Source organism: Diceros bicornis, chromosome 20, assembly GCF_020826845.1.
Source record: "Diceros bicornis minor isolate mBicDic1 chromosome 20, mDicBic1.mat.cur, whole genome shotgun sequence".
In the NCBI taxonomy this organism is placed as follows: Eukaryota; Metazoa; Chordata; class Mammalia; order Perissodactyla; family Rhinocerotidae; genus Diceros; species Diceros bicornis.
Genome location: NC_080759.1, coordinates 21,947,133 through 21,968,863, shown reverse-complemented (window position 1 = coordinate 21,968,863; position 21,731 = coordinate 21,947,133). Strand labels below are relative to the sequence as shown.

Below are 21,731 nucleotides of genomic sequence, written 5' to 3'. Positions count from 1 at the left end.
AAAATCCCTTCTTTTAGCTCTATAACCTTGAGCAAGTTATTTAACTTCTGTGAGTGTCCTCATCTTATAAAATGAAAACCCCTTTTTAGAGTTGTTTTGAACATTTGAGAATACCTACCTTAAACAACAGGAGAACACAATGTCTTGTTTATTATATCATTCAATAAAAGTTCTTTTCCTCCCTTTTTTTCATATTTGGAGTTGTTAGCAAACTGGAAATATAATTGTTATCCTTAATTGAATCTGAATTAACTGAGAAGATTACTGTTCTGAGTCACATTTGCTGTTCAGATGCTGAGTTCTAGGGGATCTTGGAGCAAAATATTGGCCTCAATTACAATGGTCTTATATTAGTCAAGTGTGTTCATTTGTGTATGTACCTGTACGTATAGTTGGTATTTAACAATTTTTGTCATGTAATTTGTTTGCCCTCCAGATAGCCTGTGGCATTTTACTAAATCATCTATGATATTACTATCTTTCATGACATAGTTTCTGACAATCAGTTGTGTAGATGTATTGCTATATAATTATCATTTCAATGAGAAATTTCTTTAGTCATTTATAACCTGTTTTTAATGGTAGGAATTATAAACTGTATTACTCCAAAGAAGTTTCTGAAGACCTTATTCACATTATATTATATTTGGTCATTAAACTGTATGTAATTAAAAAATTTTTTTATTGATTTTAATAGTAACATGCACGTTGTAGAAACATTAACTTGGAAATGTTAAACTATAAAAAAAATTAAAATCACCTTTAATCTCATAGTCTTGGTGAGTTTACTTCTTTTTTATATGCATGTTTAAACACATCAACATCCAGCATATTTATATATAACACAAATCAAGCTTTATAGTTTGATGTTGTTTTTTTCACTTTATTTGCATTATATTTTGAATATCTTTCTGTCTTTAAAATTATTTAAAGGCATAATTGTAAATCGATATATAATTTCCCATTGTATGGCTGAACTATATCGTCTATTGTTATACTGCAGATTGTTTACAATTTTTCACAATTATACACAATGCTAGAATGAACATCTTTATACCTAAGTCTAATCTTTGATAACATCTTTATTTTAGGATTGATTTTTTGAAGTGGGATTACTAAATCAAAGGACTTAGTATTAATATTTTAAATATTTTTTGATACCCAAAGATAATTGATACAGAATACTTCTAGAGAGGTTTTTATTGCTTAACTCTATGTAATTTTAAAGATACAGCTCTTCATAGCCTGTGCTTTTTTTCTAGTATACATGGTCCAGTTCTACGGATGACTTTCAGACTCAGACGCAGGGTTGTAAGAAAGTCTACCTAATAGATAAATACCGTACATCTAAGAATTAGAAAATAAAAACGCTTAATACTTTGATGAAGTAGCAGTGAATTAGAAAGTACATCCTGAGGATCAACATTATGTATCATTGTACTATCAATTTGTGGATATGCAGGTTGATGAGATTTCTATCATAAATCTATGTAAAATATTGGGCCAGTGCATAGCAATTAGTACTACTGCTGCTATTACTGTTATTTTATAATGCATTGTAACAGAGTTTGTATTATAAAGAAGGTACCTGAGGAAGTTATGAAACATTCTCCCTATCTTACAGGTCAGTTTATATTCTTCTTCTTGTTACAAAGCCTCTCCAGAACGATGCAAAGTGATCATTCTCTAAAATATCTGTAATACTTACCATCATCATTTATTCGGTGAACTACATTATTACTGATTTCTAATTTAATTTCATTGTAGTCAACAACACAGTCTTTATGATTTCAGTTTTGAAATTTCTTGAGACTTTTTTTTATGGCCCTGAATATGGTCTATCTTGATTAATGTTCCATGTACATTTGGAAACAATGTACATTTTCTAGTTTTTGGGTTTGGTGTTCTATAAATTTCAATTAAGTTTTAAGTTGGTTAATAGTGTTGTTCAGATTTTCTTTATCTTTACTGATATTTTGTCTCCATCTTCTGTCAGTTACTGAGAGAGAAGTATTAACATCTCAAACTATAATTTGTTTCTTCCATTAGTTAGATCACTTTTTTGCTGTACTTATTTTGAAGCTCTACTGTTAGGTGTGCAAACATTGAAGATTGTTGTGTGTTCTTGATAAATTCATGTTTTTATCCTTATGTAACATCCCTCTTTATACTGGTGCTAATCCTTGTTCTGAAATCTGCTTTGATGACATTAATACAGCTGCTCCCCTTTTCTTATTCTTAGTTTTGCATGGTGCATCTTATTTCACCCTTTTACTTTTAATGTATTTGTGAGCTTATATTTAAAGTTTGTCCCTTGCACATATATTTGGTTCATGCTTTTTTTTTATCTAGTTTGACAATCTCTGTCTTTTAATTCCCATCTGATTCTTTTTTTGATCCCCTCAACCCAAACCCCCCACCTCTGGCAACTGCCAATCTGTTCTCTGTATCTGTGAGCTTGGTGGGGCTTTTTTAATTATTTTTTTAGATTCCACATATAAGAGAGATCATACGTATTGATCATATGTATTCATCTTTCTCTGTCTGACTTATTTTGCTTAGCGTAATGCCCTCAAGGTCCATCCACGTTGTCACAAATGGCAAGATTTCATTCGTTTTTATGGCTGAATAATATTCCATTGTATATATACATACAAAAATTTCATTCATCCATTGATGAATACTTAGGTTGTTTTCATATCTTGGCTATTGTAAATAATGCTGCAGTGAACATAGGGCTGCATATATCTTTTTGAATTAGTGTTTTCGTTTTCTTCAGATAAATATGCAGAAGTGGAATTGCTGGATCATATGGTAGTTCTATTTTTAATTTTTTGAGGAGCCTCCAAACTGTTTTTCATAGTGGCTGCACTAATTTACATTCCCACCAACAGTGCACAAGGCTTCCTTTTTCTCCACATCCTCTCCAACACTTGTTATTTCTTGTCTTTTTGATAACAGCCATTCAGACAGATATGAGGTGATATCTCATTGTGGTTTGGATGTGCATTTCCCTGATGATTAGTGATGATGAGCATGTTTCTGTGTATCTGTTGGCCATCTGTATGTCTTCTTTGGAAAAATGTCTATTTGGATTTTCTGCCCATTTTTTAATCGGATTGTTTGTGTTTTTTGCTATTGAGCTTTATGAGTTCTTTATATATTTTGGATATTAGCTCCTTATCAGATAGATGATTTGCAAATATTTTCTCCCATTCAGTAGGTTGCCTTTTCATTTCGTTGATGGTTTCCTTTGCTGTGCAGAAGCTTTTCAGTTTGATGTAGTCCCACTTATTTTTGCTTTTGTTGCTTTTGCTTTGGGTGTCAGATTCAAAAAATCATTATCAAAACCTATGTGAAGGAGCTTATCACCTATGTTTTCTTCTAGGAATTTCATAGTTTTGGATCTTATTTTCAAGTCTTTAATCCATTTTGAGTTAATTTTTGTGCATGGTGTAAGATAGTGGTCGAGTTTCATACTTTCGCATGTGGCTGTCCAGTTTTCCCAACACTGTTTATTGAAGAGACATCCTTTCCCCATTGTATATTCTTGGCTCCGTTGTTGTAAATTAATTGACCATGTATGTGTGGGTTATATCTAGGCTCTCTATTCTGTTCCATTGATCTGTATGTCTGTTTTTGTGCCGATACCACTGTCTTAATTACTGTAGCTTTGTAATATAGTTTGAAATCAGGAGCGTGATGCCTCCAGCTTTGTTCTTCTTTCTCAAGATTTCTTTGTATATTTGGGGTCTTTTGTGGTTCCATACAAATTTTAGAATTGTTTGTTCTATTTTTGTGAAAAATGCCATTGGGATATTGATAGGGGTTGCATTGAATCTGTAGATTGATTTGGGTAGTATGAACATTTTAACAATATTGATTCTTCCAATCCATGAGCGTGGAATATCTTTCCATTATTCGTGTCTTCTTCAGTTTCTTTCATCAACGTCTTGTAGTTTTCGATATACAGGTCCTTCACTTCCTTGGTTAAGTTTTTTCCTATTTTATTCTTTTTGATGCAGTTGTAAATGGGATTTTTCTCTTAATTTCTCTAATAGTTTGTTTTTAGTGTATAGAAATGGAACAGATTTTTGTGTATTGGTTTTGTATCCTGCAACTTTACTAAATTTGTTTTTAGTTCTAACAGTTTTTTCATGTAACGTAAGACTCTTAAAACAATGCTTCTATCTATCACTGTAGTCCTTTGTGTTAATGTTTAAACAATCAGTTATCTTTTTTTGGGGGGCTGAGGAAGATTTGCCCTGAGCTAATACCTGTTGCCAATCTTTCTCTTTTTGCTTGAGGAAGATTCACCCTGAGCTAACATCCATGCCAGTCTTCCTTTATTTTGTATGTGGGTCACCGCCACAGTATGGCTGCCGACAAGTGGTGGAGGTCTGTGCCCAGGAACCGAACCCAGGCTGCCAAAGTGGAGCATGCCGAACTTAACCACTGGGCCACGAGGCCAGCCCTGACAATCAGTTATCTTTTAAGGAAATTAAGAAATAAGAAAAATCTTTTATATTTACCACAAATTTACCGTTTCTGGTGCTCTTAATTTCTCCAGGTAGATACAGATTTACATCTGGTCTCTCTTTCCTTCAGCCTGAACTTCATTTAACATTTCTTGTAGTGCAGATCTATTGGGACAATATCTCTGAGCTTTTGTTTATCTGGAAATACCTTGATTTTGCTTCTGCTTTTGAAAGACCTTGTCTTAGCTCAGGCTGCCATAACAAAATACCATAGACTGAGTGGCTTAAACAACAGAAATTTATTTTCTCATAGTTCTGGAGGCTGGAAGTCAGGTGCCAGCATGGTTGGTTTCTGGTTAGGAGTACCTCCCTGGCTTGTAGATGGCCACCGTCTCACTGCATCCTCACATGGCAGGGAAAGAGAAAGAGCAAGCACTCAGCTGTCTCTTCGTAGAAGGGCACTAATTGCGTCATAAGGACCCCACATCATGACCCACCTAATCTTAACTACTTCCTAATGGCCTTTTCTCCAAAAACCCATCATATTTGTGGTTATGGCTTTAATATATTAATTTGGGGGGCAGCAGGATACTGAATGTTATGGACATTCAGTCTGTAACAACCTTTTCATTGGATACATGTTTCTAGGTTGTAGGTTTTTATTTTAGCACATTGAAGATGTCATTCCATTTTCTTTTTTTAATTGTGATAAATATACATAACACAAAATTCACCATTTTAACCATTTTTAAGTGTGCAGTTCAGTGGCATTAAGCACATTGATGGTGTTTTGCAACCATGACCACTATCTGTTTCTGTTTCCAGAACTTTTTCATGATTCCTTACAGAAACTCTGAACCCATTAAACAATAATTCCCCATTAACCCCTTCCCCCAGTCCCTGGTAACCTTTGTTATACTTTCTGTCTCTATGAATTTGCCTACTATAGGTACCTCATATAAGCAGAATCATGCTGTATCTTTCCTTTTTTGTGATGGCTTGATTCATTCAGCATAATGTTTCAAGGTTCATCCATGTTGTAGCATGTCAGAATTTTCTTCTTCTTCTTCTTCTTCTTCTTCTTCTTCTTCTTCTTCTTCTTCTTCTTCTTCTTCTTCTTCTTCTTTTTTTGGTGAAGAAGATTGGCCCTGAGCTAACATCTGTTGTCAGTCTTCCTCTTTTGCTTGAGAAAGATTGTCTCTGAGCTAACATCTGTGCCAGTCTTCCTCTATTTTGTATGTGGGATGCCCTTACAGCATGGCTTGATGAGCAGTATGTAGGTCTGCGCCCAGGATCTGAACCCGCGAACCCCTGGGCTGCTGAAGCAGAGCATGCGAACTTAACCACTGTGCCACCAGGCCAGCCCCTGTTTCTTTTTAAGGTTATGTAATATTCTATTGCATGTCTATGCCATATTTTGTTTATCCATTCATCCACTGATGGACATTTGGGTTGTTTCCACCTTTTAGCTGTTGTGAATAATGCTGCTGTGAACATGATGTACAAATATCTCTTCCAGTCTCTGCTTTCAGTTTTTTGGGTATATACCCAGAAGTGGAATTATTGGATTATATGATAATTGTATGTTTAACTTTTTTTTTTTCTGGTGAGGAAGATTAACCCTGAGCTAACATCTGTTGCCAATCCTCTTCTTTTTGCTGAGGAAGATTGGCCCTAGGCTAACATCTGTACCCATCTTCCTCTACTTTATATGTGGGACACCTGCCACAGCATGGCTTGATAAGTGGTGTGTAAGTCCATGCCTGGGACCCGAACCTGTGAACCCTGGGCCACCGAAGCGGAGTGCACGAACTTAACCACTACGCCACCTGGCAGGCCCCTCTATGGTTAACTTTTTGAGAAACTAATGTACTGTTTTCCACAGTGGCTGTACTATATTCACGTTCCCAACAGTGCCACACAAGAGTTCCAGTTTCTCTACATCCTCACCAATGCTTACTTTCCATGTTTAAGATAATAGCCATCCTAATGAGTGTGAAGTGGTATCTCAGTGTGGTTTTGATCTGCATTTTTTTTTTATTGAGGTCATATTGGCTTATAACATTGTATCAGTTTCAGTTGTACATTATTATATTTCAGTTTCTGTATAGACTGCATTGTGTTCAACACCAATATCAATAGTCTGGTTTTTATCTGTCACCATGTATAAGTGCCTGTTTACCCCTTTCACCCTCCTCCCACCCCTTTCCCTTCTGGTAACCACTAATCTGTTCTTATCTATGTGTTTATCTTCCACATATGAGTGAAATCAAACAATGTTTGTCTTTCTGTGTCTATCTTATTTCACTTAGCATACTACCCTCAAGGTCCATCCATGTTGTCGCAAGTGGCACAATTTTGTCTTTTTTTATGGCTGAGTGGTATTCTATTGTATATATATACCACATCTTTATCAATTCATCCATCGATGGGCACTTGGGTTGCTTTCACGTCTTAGCTGTTGTGAGTAATACTGCGATGAACATAGGGATGCATAAATCTCTTTGAATTGTAGATTTCATATTCTTTGGATAAATATCCAGTAGTAAGATAGCTGGATCATATGGTATTTCTATTTTTAATTTTTTGAGAAATCGCCATACTGTTTTCCATAGTGGCTGCACCAGTTTGCATTGCCACCAGCAGTGTATGAGGGTTCCCTTTTCTCCACATCCTTTGCAATGTTTGTTATTTATTTGTCTGGTTAATTATAGCCATTCTGATGGGTGTAAGGTGATATCTCATTGTAGTGTTGATTTGCATTTCCCTGATAATTAATGATGTTGAACATCTTTTCATGTGCCTGTTGGCCATCTGTATATCTTCTCTGGAAAATGTCTGTTCATATCCTCTGCCTATATTTGATCGGGTTGTTCATTTTTTTGTTATTGAGTTGTATGAGTTCTTTATATATTTTGGAAAGTAATATTTATATATATCCCTTGTCGGATATGTGATTTGCAAATATTTTCTCCCAGTTGGTAGGTTGTCTTTTCATTTTGTTCATGGTTTCCTTTGCTTTGCAGAAGCTTTTTAGTCTGATGTAGTCCCATTTGTTTATTTTTTCTTTTGTTTCCCTTGCCTGAGTAGACATGGTATTGAAAAAGATACCAAGACCGATAACAAAGAGCATACTGCCTATATTTTCTTCTAGGAGTTTTATGTTTTCAGGTCTTACATTCAATTCTTTAATCCATTTTGAGTTAATTTTTGTGTAGAATGTAAGATAATGGTCTACTTTCATTCTTTTGCACGGGGCTGTCCAGTTTTCCCAGCACCATTTCTTTTTTTATTTTTTTTTCATTCTTTTTTTTATTATTATTATTTTCTCCTCTTTTTTTTTTTAATTGTGAAATGTTTGTTGTACCTTATTGTTTGTCAGTCACCATGTAAGTGCATCCCTCCACCCCTTGTGCCCACCCCCCACACCTCTTGCCCCTGGTAACCACCAAACAGTTCTATCTGTCTGTGTGTTGGTTTATCTTCCACATATAAGTGAAATCATGCAGTGTTTGTCTTTCTTTTTCTGGCTTATTTCGCTTAGCAATACCCTCCAGGTCCATCCATGTTGTTGCAAATGGGATGATTTTGTCTTTTTTTATGGCTGAGTAGTATTCCATGGTGTATATATATATACCACATCTTCTTTTTTTCCAGTCATCAGTCGAGGGACACTTGGGTTGCTTCCGTCTTTGCTATAGTGAATAATGCTGCAGTGAACATACGGGTGCATAAGCCTCTTTGGATTGTTGATTTCAGGTTTGTTGGGTAGATACCCAGTAGTGGGATAGCTGGATCATAAGGTATTTCTATTTTTAATTTTTTGAGGGATCTCCATACTGTTTTCCATAGAGGCTGCACCCGTTTGCATTCCCACCAGCAGTGAGTTAGGGTTCCCATTTCTCCACAGCCTCTCCAACATTTGTTGTTTTTTGTCTTGGTGATTATAGACATTCTAATGGGTGTAAGATGATATCTTAGTGTGGTTTTGATTTGCATTTCCCTGATGATTAGTGATGTTGAGCATCTTTTTATGTGCCTATTGGCTATCTGTATATCTTCTTTGGAGAAGTGTCTGTTCATTTCCTCTGCTCATTTTTTGATTGGGTTGTTTGGTTTTTTGTTGTTCAGTTGTGTGAGTTCTTTATATTTTATGGAGATTAATCCCTTGTCAGATATATGGTTTGCAAATATTTTTTCCCAGCTGGTGGATTGCCTATTCATTTTGATCTTGGTTTCGTTTGCCTTGTAGAAACTTTTTAATCTGATGAAGTCTCACCTGTTTATTTTTTCTTTTGTTTCCCTTGTCTGAGTAGACATGGAATTCAAAAAGATCCCTTTATGGCTGATGATGAATAGTGTACTGCCTATATTTTCCTCCAGGAGTTTTATAGTTTCAGCTCTCCCCTTCAGGTCTTTGATTTATTTTGAGTTAATTTTTGTGCATGGCGAAAAAAGATGGTCTACTATCATTCTTTTGCAAGTGGCTGTCCAGTTTTCCCAACACCATTTATTAAAGAGACTTTCCTTTCTCCATTGTATGTTCTTGGATCCTTTGTCAAAGATTAGCTGTCCATAGATGTGTGGTTTTATTTCTGGGCTTTAAGTTCTGTTCCATTGATCTGTGTGTCTGTTTTTCTGCCAGTACCATACTGTTTTGATTACTATAGCTTTGTCATGTACTTTGAAGTCAAGGAGTGTGATACCTCCAGCTTTGTTCTTTTTTCTCAGGATTGTTTTGGCTATTCGGGGTCTTTTGTTGTTCCATGTAAATTTTAGGTTCTATTTCTGTGAAGAATGTCATTGGGATTCTGATTGGGACTGCATTGAATCTGTAGATTGCTTTAGGTAATATAGACATTTTAACTATGTTTATCCTTAGAATCCATGAGCATGGAATATCTTTCCATTTCTGTATGTCTTCTTCGATTTCTTTCAATAATGTCTTATAGTTTTTAGTGTATAGCTCTTTCACCCTGTTGGTTAGATTTATTCCTAGATATTTTATTCTTTTTGTTGCAATTATAAATGGGATTGTATTCTTGACTTCTCTTTCTGCTAGTTCGTTGTTAGTGTATAGAAATGCAACTGATTTTATGTTGATTTTGTACCCTGCAACTTCACTGTAGTTGTTGATTATTTCTAATAGTTTTGATCTGCATTCTCTTAATGACTAGTGATATTGAGCATCTTTTCACATGCTCATTGGCCATTTGTATTTCTTCTTTGGAGAAGTCTATTCAAGTACTTTGCACATTTTAGTTTTGGGTTGTTTTTGTTGACTTGTAGGAGTTCTTTATATATTCTGGATATTAATCCTTTATCAGTTATATGTCCTTTGATGCACAAAAGTTTTAATTTTGATGAAGTCCAATTTATGTATTTTTTTCTTGTGTTGCATTTGATTTTGACATATCCAAGAAATTCTCACCAAATTCAATGTCAGGAAGATTTCCTCCTATGTTTTCTTCTAAGAGTTTTGTAATTTTAGCTCTTAGATTCAGGTCTTGGTCCATTTTTAGTTAATTTTTGTATATGGTGTAAAGGAAGGGTTCAGTTTCATTCTTTGGCATTTGGATATGCAGTTTTCCCAACACCATTTGTTGGTGCTTTCCACATTGAATAGTCTTGACACTCTTGTTTAAAATCATTTGACTATACATGCAAGAGTTGGGCTGTCTATTCTATTTCATTGGTCTATGTATCTGTCGTTATGCCAGTACTACACTGTTTCAAATACTATAGCTTTGAGGTAAGTTTTAAAATCAAGATGTTTGAGTCCTCCAACTTTGTTCTTTTTCAAGATTGTTTTTAAGCAAAAATTCCATATGAATTTTGAGGTGAATTTTTTTTTTTTCTGGTGAGGAATGTTGTCCCTGAGCTGAGCTAACATCTATGCCAGTCTTCCTCTATTTTGTATGTGGGATGTGTCCACAGCATGGCTTGATGAGTGGTCTGTAGGTCTGCACCTGGGATCCAAACCCGTGAACCCCAGGCTGCCAAAGGAGAGCGTGCAAACTTAACCACTATGCCACCGGGCGGGCCCCAAGGTGAAATTTTCTATTTCTGCAAAAAAACATCATTGGGATTTTGGTAGGGATTGCCTTGAATCTTTAGATTGATTTGGGTAGTATTGTCATCTTAACAGTCACCTTAACTTCCAATCCATATACACGGGACATCTTTCCATCTATTTATGTCTTTAATGTCTTTAATCAATGTTTTGTAGTTTTCAGTGTACAAATCTTTCACCTTCTTGGTTAAGTTTATTTCTAAGTGTTTTATTCTTTTTGATGCTATTGTAAATGGAATGCTTTTCTTAATTTCCCTTTCATATTGTTCATTGTTAGCATATAGAAACAATTGATTTTTCTGTGTTGATTTTTTTATCTTGCCATTTTGTGAGTGTGTGTGGCATCCTATATAAATCTGCGAAGAGAGAGAATTTACTTCTCACTTTCCAATTTGGATGCCTTTTATTTCTTTTTCTTGCCTAATTGCTCTTCAGAACTCTGCTTCATAAATGTTAGTCAGCTCAACAGCCCCAAACTCTGATCTGTACCTTCTCTGCTCAGTGAGACTGCTGTGTTCCACTTGGGCTCCACTATGGTCTAGCATGTGCCTCCAGGCATAAAGCTGGGAGAAATGTAGGACTACATCATAAGTTTTCCTTCTTTTAGGGATTACAGTGTGATACTGCCTGTTATCCAGTTGTCTAGTATCTGAAAATAGTTGCATAAAATAACTTTAGCAGTTTTATATGGCAAGAGCAGTAGTCTGGTACCTGTTATGCCATCATGGATGGCAGTGAAAGTCCATGTACTACATTGTGACAATTCTTTTACGATAATGGCCCTGTTAACGAATCTTTACTTTTTTTAACCAACCTTTAACAATTTGTTCAGTTATTGATGCTCTCAATTCTTTCTATAAAACATACTTACTAACAACTGACACACTACATACTATGGCTTAATTTAAGTTTTATTTTAGTATACTACCAGATTCCAGCTCTCAGTAATTGAGTCATATGCTTACTAAGACTCAGTTGTGCTTGTTTCCACACCTTTCTATGCCAGTTTTATTTGACATTGTAATTACATAATTTAATTGAATACTGCAATCTGAATGCTATATGGAGGGCAAGGAGTTCTTTCTGTGACAGTTCTGTTGAATACTTTGAACAAAAAGACAGTAATGGTGAATTTCTGACAAATAATTTTTGTCAAATTAAGTAGAGGTGAAGCAGTTATAAAAGGTTGTGATATGAAAGGAATCATAAAATTCTAGATGGATTTTGGATTCAGATTGTTTCACAAATGTCTTTACATTCTCACTTCTCATTTAAAAAACCACAACTATAAATTATAGATGATGTATTTTCTTGGTAGTCTATGGAAGAAAAACACTTGGAATTCTAATCACTGGACATATACTAAAAAGGTACTGGCCCTATGTCAGAAGATTTTTAAAAGAATGTACATGTATGCTTTTTGAGTTTTAAGGTATGCGTGTGTATGTGTGCACACGTGTGCACACGTATGCATACGTGCATTTACTTACTTGGTGATCCCGTTTTCACTAATATTTTCAGTTAACTGACCAACTGTCAGTTCCTAAGTCAGGAAAGAAACTTTTATTGCATAGTTTTACTTTTATTCTTAGGCTAAATTAACAAGGGATTGTCTTATACTTTTTATGTGCCTCCTTGTGATCTAGTTTGACTTTCACACATTGCCTGTTGAATATTGTTTTATTAAGCCAGAAGCATTCAGCTTTGGATCCATTATTTTCTATTATTTCCAGCTTCTTTTCCAGATTTAATTAACTTCATTTATTACTTAAACCATCACTTGATTTTAGGAGGTTTATTTACCGTGTGTTCCTTTGCCCTGATGTTTATTCAACAGTTATTTCATATTTAGTTCTCTGCTGCCATGGCTTTTACTCTAATAATTCTTAATGTATGTTGTATGTATGTCAGCCTAATTTTAATTTATTACCAGAGTATGGGGAAGACTGTTTGATTAAGAAATAACAGATTGGATCTTTTCAAAATGTAATATGCTATCTAAGTTCCAAGTGCTTTGTGGCCAAACTTTTTTTCCCTTTTATATCACCTTCTGAAAAAGCTTCTACGAGACCTAATATAGCTACATGACTTAGTGTTTTAAAAATTCAAAAAATCCTGGAGCATTAGATTAAAAAACAAAAAAAAAGTCTTTTTAGCTATTAAAAAGTTGATCATTATTAATATGTTGGATACCTTTCTCATAAGTTTAAAAAAATTGTTAGCTTAATAACTTTCAGAATGCTTCAGTGAAGCATGCTGGTTTTCACTGAGGCAGTATTGATCATTCATTTATTTGTTAAGCATGATTTTAATTTTTTTTAGAAACTTTCATTTGTCCCCAAGTTAGTAGAAAATGAAGGTTTATTCAAGTGTTTCTTTGTAAAATTGAGGGAGGTCTTCCAATGGATTTTCCTGATTTGGGGGGAAAATAGTTCATTTCTAAATCATTTTTTTTTTTAAATAATTTTATTTTTTTTATTTTTTCCCCCAAAGCCCCAGCAGATAGTTGTATGTCATAGCTGCACATCCTTCTAGTTGCTGTATGTGGGACGCGGCCTCAGCACGGCCAGAGAAGCGGTGCGTCAGTGCACGCCCGGGATCTGAACCCGGGCCGCCAGCAGCGGAGCACGCGCACTTAACCGCTAAGCCACGGGGCCGGCCCTCTAAATCATTTTTAAAAAGTGTAGCATTCTGTCTTAAAAGGTGCTTAGTGGACTTGATTTGGCTATGCCGTATGTCAAATCGTGTACTGCAAAATATAACTACGTACAGTAAAGATCGGAAAATATTTGCTATCCCCACACCGTTATAAAGAGATTATACATCTGTGTGATGTGCCAGAGTTATATTTTGAGAAGTTAATTAGATTTTAGGTGAGTGTTACCTTTTTGTACCTGTTCCTTCTGGTAGCAGATCTTAAAAAATAACATTACATCATTGGGGTTAATTTTGAGGAAATTTTGTTAGTTTTTTTTGTATGTTTTTACAAGAGAAAAATCAAACTCATCCTCTCCTTTATAGTTTTGTTTGGAAGAACACACACTAAATAAATTCAAGCCAGTTAATATATACCCGTTTCTCTGTGCCTTGAGATGGTAAAGGAAAGTTGGCCTACTTTGTTGGTGGTCATATAAAATTTTACCACCTTTTTGGAAAGCAATTTGATAACATGTCAGGGACCATGGAAATTCTTGTAACATTTGACTCGGTTAATTCTCTCCTCAGTGACTAACCTTAAAGGAATTAGATTCCTGAGATTTTCATTGCAGTAATCTATACTTAAAAAGCAATAATAACAAAACAGTTTGATTTTTCAATAATAAGGAATTGGCTAAGAAATTGTGGCATATCAACTTAGTAGATTATTAATGAGACCATTAAACAAGAAAAATGAAGACTGGGTGACTACATGGAAAAAAGTTAGCGATAGTGATACTTGAAAATAATGAGTGCAAAATAACATTATTGGAACTGTGTGAAGTAGATATGTATATGGATTGTTGGTAAGCATATAGATATATTTTTAAAAATCCTCTTTAATATTGTTATAATGTTTTAACAGTATCTCTTAAAAATCATAAGTATCCTGAAAGAACCATCATCTGTTTCTCTTTGGTCAGGTATTTTCTGATACGTTTCACCTTTAAAACCAAATGCAATCTGTCTTTTATTTGACTCCCGTGGCATTTATCCTATTTTCCTTCACATCCTGATTTAGTCCTTCCAAACAGTGCTGTGAGGTAGATTTTGTTGTACATTTTTTAGAAGAGGAAACTGATGTACAGAATGTTTAAGCAACTTGTCAATAATGCACAGGTAGCAAGTGATGGAAGTGGGGTTCCTTCAGATTTATCTGGATCATAATTCTTTGCTTTTAACCAATATTGTGTTTCACAGTATGATTATTTATCTCCCCACCCCCCTGCTATGGGTGCACAGATTATAGACTTCTTAAATTCAGAAATAATGCCTTATCTTTAGATCCTCTGTTGCCCCTGGCATAGATAACTTGGCATAGTGGGATCTTTCAATTTGACTTGCAGTGAACAAAGGTAAATTATACTTTATTCCTTCATTTTCACGAATGTCATAGGCTTTTCAGTGTGTGGTTTCATACTTAATAAAATAAATTTATTTAACACATATTGTACTCATTGTTTTTGACGTATACAAGAAACAGAATATTCAGCCCTTATTAAAAAAGAAAAGCTGGATTTTTCTCTCCTCTAGACTTGAAGCAACTTAGTGACTCTAATTATAAAACACTTTGTTGTATTTTAATTACTAACTCATATTTTTCAACGAAGATGGGAGATTTTCTGCATCTTGACACTAACTTCCCATTACTTGTTCACTCTGTCCTTTCTAAAAATTTCAATAGTAATTTTTGTGAATAGGGATCATGTCTGTACTGTTGAGTATTGTGTCCAATGTTTAATATATCGTAGGTGCTGAAAACTATGAATAAATAAGACACATTCTTTTTATTGCCCAAGGTAAGCACTTTACAATACATTATTTAGTCCTCATTTTATCTCATTGAATTGATTATATAGATGACAAATTAGGAGAAGTCTATTCATTTGCCCAAAGTTGTGAGTTGGGATTCTAACCAAGTTTTGACTCAGCCCTTTGCTTTTAGCCTTTGCTCTACCCTATCCTGCTCAGAAGGATCTAAGAGTAATGCAAGTAGTTTGAGATTGAGACACATGTCTCTAATTCTTAGTTTTTTACCCATTGTATGATTGGCAGCATCATTTGCATGATCTGTTTCTATCTTCACAACATTCCATTTAAAACTTAACTTTTGGTTCCCTGTTAGCTTTGCCCAGTATACAAAATATAATGGATGTCACATTCCAACACTTGTTTCATTACCTGCTGGACTTCCACATTAATGTGTTGCTTTAACAAACAAAAATTGTGTCTACTGGCACACCTCTAATTTATTTTTACTGTTGTGATTGTATCTGCATGGCTGTGGCCACTAACTTTTTATAAAGTGTTTAAATTTCTTCCATGGTAAGTAAATACATATGGTTATGCTATCTGCCAACTCTCTGTTTTTCAAACTGTGGAACTTATTTTGTAAAGTGTTCTTCATTATTTATGAGACCATTTAATGAGTTTCTTGTATTAAGTATCTGTAGGGTACTTGAAAGGAAGTTTTTATTACAAATCTAAGATTGTTTTCCTTTTAAGATTTTTCATGGTTGAAGTAGAATATAAACACGATCATCAAATTTAGATCAGTTATAGCCCTAAAATAAATTTAAACAGATAATTGGTTAACTACTAGCCTGCAGTAGAACAAGTTTCTATAAGCAATATTTGTACTTAATTTTCCAATATGTGCTCTATTAAAACTTTTCAACATTGATCCGTAATAACTTGCAGTTTAGCGAACTTATTACCAAAAAGCCTGACAAAAATTTTGACTCTTCTAGGTGTACTGAGAGATCTATCAAAAATTCATCCAAAGTGGTGAAAACCATTTTCATTTATTTCTCTTTATGACAAGTGTAAACTATTAAGGTTAAGTGGGTGTGGCAACCGGAAGTAATTACTAAGGCCAGTGGCATTTTTGTGGTTTAATAAAGGCAGAAGCTAATTATTCAGTTTTTATTTAAGTGAAATGGTGCCAAAAAGGAGGTTCCTGCAGAGCAGCTGCACTCCTTCAGTGTTACCCTAATTTACCAAAGACACAACTGTCACAAACAAAACTTTTAAACTTGATATATAGCCACAAAAGTAAGGAGGCTTTTGTTTGGAGTGCATGCAGAAGAACTCCTTTATACAAATCAACCGGCAGATGACGGACAATGATGAAAATTTGATTCTTTGAAGTCATAATAGTCATTGAAATGTGTGAAATTCTGGTATTGAAAAGAGAGCGGCCAGCAAGACTCTAAATCCTGGGTGGTTGCAAGAAGCTTGCTGGGAGGTTTTTCTGCATTTTGACACCAACTTCCCATTGCTTGTTCCCTGCTTCCTTTGTTAAAAAAAAAAAGTTGAATTCACATAAGATAAATGGAGACAGTTGATAACCGAATCATACAGTTTTTATATGGAAAGCTAATATTTTATAATGGAAATGGGTATTTGAAAGAATCAAGTTTATTTACATATACTGGCATATACTTTCTTAATGATCTTTTAAATTTAACTAGACTTGTGAAATGGAGGGTCAGCTATCAGCTCTTCCAGAATTTAAAATTGTGGAAAAGATGGTGGCTGAAAAAATGGAACTTTGAAATGTGATATGCATCTTTTCAGTAGCAAATTTTTATTTGAATGCCCTTTAATCTATGAATTGTGCTTAGTTACTGTTTCTTAAAATAGCATATTGTACATAAGATTGTGTTTCTGAAACTTGATTAAGATAGTGACATTCTTTAATAGGAAGATAGGTTTCATGCTTGACCCAACAGCTTAAAAATTAAAAGTTTTAAAATTCAGTAAATGTGTGTATAATATCTATAGAGTAACTTGCTTTATTAGAATTTATAGATAATTATTAACTGGTAAATCTTGAGGTTCTTCAGGTGCCCACTTGAAGGCTTCTCATACCTTACGTGGTTTAACTTTTTTGTAATCACAGACAATTTATGAATTATTTATAAATTATTTTACTAATAAAATGAGAAATTTTCTAAAAGGCAATATTGACATCTTCAAAGCATTTCTATCTTTTATAAGTAGGTTTTTTGAAAAATCACAGGTGATTCATATTGCAATACAGAAGTAGCAATCTAGAGAGAATATCATAAGTTCAATATAAAGTAGTTTGCAGATGTTTTATTTATTCACTTTTTGCAAAAGTTGAGTCACAGGTAGATCAGTGAGAACTTGGACGGAAAGCAAAGCATTGACGACACAAGTAAAGAGTTCAACATAGTGCCTCGTAGTTCTTTTCAAGTATTACATTGTTTTAATGGAATCTTGGAGTGGGAGCTTTAGCCCATTGAAATGTCGCTTAAAGGACAGGTTCTTCTGTACTCGCTGAAGCTGTGTGGATGAAATGATAACAATAGGGTGTCGTAATGCATTTTAAATGTGTGAGAAATCAGTTTGTCTAGACCAAGAGTGTGGCTACAGGGACTAGGAATTTTAGAGCTTCTGTGCCCTTTAGGTGTCAAGTATGTGAGAGATGCCAAGCCTTTTTATTCTGTCTTTGGCAGCAGCTCAACTGGGCTGCAGTGCCCTACATGTGTTCTGCAGGCAAAAACAGGGATTCTATGTCAGACAACTTGGGTTTCAAAATTCAGAAACACATTTGTTCGAATGCCAGCTTTAAATTGGGCGAAGATATCAATAAATAATTGCCAAAATTTGAGAATGCATGGAAGCACTGGTTGTTAGGAGTTCAAAACATAAAGAGTTTAGCAACATGTTGTAGCCACTTATTTTAAGGGGGTTTTCCATCCTAAAAAATAATTATCTTTCTACTTTAATAGATAATACAAATCAAGAAATACAATTTCCATTTTTTAAAAGCTTTATTGGTTTTTAAATTACTTTGGCATATATACATCACATTATAGAAGTTTATAAAGAAAAAGTAAGTCTCTTTCCTATTATCCCATCTTCCTAAGGTAGCTAGTGTTAGGAGTTTAATATGTTTCCTTTCCTATAAGTCTTAATTTAAGGAGTAGCCAATTTATAGCTCCACTTTTTATGGAATTTGGAAATGGACTTTGGAAATGCCTTACCCCGTAACTTTTTAACACAAATATATTGTTTGTTTATACCCTGCTTCAACTATAGTTGAGGAAATAGGATATATTATATAAAAATATATAATATTAAATAATAAGTTAATATGACAGATTACAAATGCTGTAGTGAATTCAAAGGGGGAAATAAGCATTGAGGATTTCCCTGGAGCTGAGTCTCTTTCAGGTTCTTGAGTAGAAGAATATGCTTTAGAAAGTCATTAAATGTAATAATACCTGAAATTAACTTTTCTTTGAAGTTGAACTTGACAATCAAAAATTACCAATTAAAACTTATATTGATACCTTTAAAAATTATGTACCAATTGCACTCATTTTGTTTTTATTTTATCCTATATGCAAAGAAACTTTTTTAAAAAATGTAGGCACATATGTGAATTGCATATTTGTGTAAATATTTATGTGGATCATTTTGATAGTTTCTCCAAACAGACAAGCTGTGACAAAGTAACCGCACCTAATTATTGGTGCAAGTGTAAGGGTATTGTGGTAAGCAGAGGATTGGCTGCCAGCTAAAATAACTTTCAAGAATTGTTTTTTTAAAAATCTGTGGGTAGAAAGACTAGTTGAGTCAGAAATAACACTTAGTGCTGCAATATGTACTGGGAAAACACTAAGTATTTATACTAATTCTTTGGTCCTTAGTATTGATTAGAGTGGAGCTACAAATAAACATTAGCCTTCATTAGGGGATATATTACATGAAATTAAAATTCACAAAATGGGTTAAATTTTCTTGTTTTCTAGTTATACAAGCTTGATATACTCATTTTCATGTTACTCTGCTGTTTGTAACGAGCTATTTAAAATTTACGTTAGTAAGTGAACCATGATTTTAAAATGCTTCTTTATAAGAATGGTATGGTTGACCTGAATATGATCTTATTTTGACAGAATAAAGTATTTTACCATAACTAAATGGAGACAAACTCTGAATTAGTTTATTATTTTGTGTCCTGACTGCTACTATAATTTGATAAATATGTCTAATCTGAGGCATCAAAATTGTATGCATTCATCAGTTGAGCATTTGTTACTAGATAGATTTATAGAAAAAGAGAGTCAGGAAAGTTACCAATGTTTTCCTCTTACATTTCTGCAAAAATTGTGCAACTTTTTGGCTTACCTTTGCTAAATAGATTTGATGTATCATTTTCTCTTCGGTAGGTTTCACCAAAGGGAGATAAATCAAAATGCTGGTTGAAGTTGTTAATTGATTTTAATTGTTCACAAAAAAGGTTCAGGCCTTCCTTTGAAGGGAATGCCTTGTTGTAAGCTGTTTGACATAGAAACTACTGGTAATAGATTTTTTTCTATTTAAAATTTAGTCTCTTTTTATATCCCCAAATTTTTAATATCCCTTTACATTCTTTCTCTGCTGACTAGTAACGTCTGCTCATGAAATAAGAGTCTATTGACACAGGCTCTTCTACCAGCAAACTCTTCAGAAATTACCAATGCTGTGTTGGACAAAAGGGACCTAAAATTTTTTTATGAACACTTTCCCACTGTACCCTAACCCTCTCCCCAGTATACCTTTTCCAAATATCAAAATAGCAATTTACATGGTAAATTAGCAGAGTAGTGAACCAACCAGAGAGCTAAAAAACCCAATTTATAAATAAAACTCAATTTATAAATAAATCTGAATAGAGTTGCATGAATATAGAAAGCAACAAAAGTACATTAGAATGTAGGTGGGCTGTTAGAAACTGTTTGCTTATTTTTCTGTAGGATATCACTACTTTAACTGGTGTTCCAGAAGAGCATATCAAAACTAGAAAAGTCAGGATCTTTGTTCCTGCTCGCAATAACATGCAGGCTGGAGTAAACAACACGAAGAAATGGAAGCTCGAGTTTGATACCAGGGAACGATGGGAAAATCCTTTGATGGGTTGGGCATCAACGTGAGTACTATGGTTGAATTTGAATATTGTTTTCAGTTCTCTTTTTCTGTGTAGATTTTCCTTTTAAATATACTGATTTTTAAACTCATGTATGGTAAGCTTTATGACAATACTTTTTGAGACCATTTGGGTAGGTATCACTATGTTTGATGGCATAGACATATATATTACATTTATTTACATATATTATATACATTTTAATATTCATATATGTGTGGCCCAGCACAATAAACCATAGAAAGTCTTTTTCAGAATACTATTTATGGGATAAAATGGCTGACATTGTGAGTACTGTTAGCATGGTCCCCAAGCTATGTATGTTAGTTTAAAAGATACACTATGTGAATAGTGGCAGTTTCTTATTTTTAAATTAAAATAAAACTTCTTTATAAAGAATTTTTTTGTTTGTAAGGGGAGGAGACTGGGTGAGTTTAGAAATTAGCTATTTTGAGGGAAACTTGTAAGTTCCTGAGATCATGTGATTAATAAATTTACAGTGCATTGGAATAAAGTAGTCATAAATTCTCTGGCACCAGTCAAGTCAATGACCTAAATCTCTACGGTGGAATAAGGCCCAAGTGTTAAAATAGCAAGACTGCTTCTAGTTGAATAAAAGAAGCTGCTTCTAGAGAAAACAGCCAGATAAGCTAGAAAATTGTCATTTTTATTGAGACTCCTAGAACATTATGTGTATCCAGTCTCCAGTTGGAGGTAGTTAAGTTTAAATTATGTCTCATTTTAGAAAAGTATGATATATAACATCTTTTCCTATTGATGTACCTGGGAGAATTTTTGTTAAAAACATCTGCCCTGTTGCAATTTAAGTAGTATTATATTTTATTTGGCAAAATGATATATAGGCAGTTTTTTAGGTGTTTTGATATCTTTAGATTTTGTTTCATGTAATATATGGAGTGGTATTGTAAATCACAGGCTTGTAGAGACTAAAGGAATTTATAAGGAACAGCTTTGTCCATACCCAATGGTTGAAATGTTATGATTACTCTTTTTTAAGTCACATGAAATTCTGTGTTCATCTATACACAAGATTTATCCGTTGCACTATTTATTGATGGCTTTGGGTAGTTTTCAGTTGTGTTTATTTTGCATAATACTAAAATGAAGCTTCTTGTACATATCTTTTTTGGTGAATGTATGACTTCTTGTTGATATGCTAACCCCTGAAATATTAGTTATCAGTTGATAATCAAACCAACTTATATTAAGAAGTATCAATAATCTATTAATTCTCTATCCCTTATGCTTATCTAGTTAATGATAGTGGCAATGTGATGAGTTTTATTCTAGCAGACAGTTAAACTACTGATAGATCATCTTGAACTTGTAGAGGATATATTTTATGCGTTACTGGGTGGGTCTGCTTCGATTTTACTCACCTTAGTCCTGGAAAGTAGTGTTAAAAAAATTAAAAGGCATGGCCTTTATGAAGTTGTGATGGAAAGCACAAGCTGTTTACCAAGTCCTTCTAATGCTACAGAACTCCAAACTAGGTCTCCTCTGTAGCAAGTAGACAGCT

General features: G+C 34.1%; 1 protein-coding gene across 1 annotated transcript in view; it reads left to right on the top strand.

Moving 5' to 3' along the window:
• The window catches only part of NDUFS4 (NADH:ubiquinone oxidoreductase subunit S4), a 99,964-nt gene that overhangs the window by 56,972 nt on the left and 21,261 nt on the right, over positions 1-21,731 (top strand). The window contains exon 3 of the mRNA XM_058564097.1: positions 20,022-20,194. Coding sequence (XP_058420080.1) covers positions 20,022-20,194 — 173 coding nt within the window. The remainder of the gene's footprint in view (positions 1-20,021; positions 20,195-21,731) is intronic.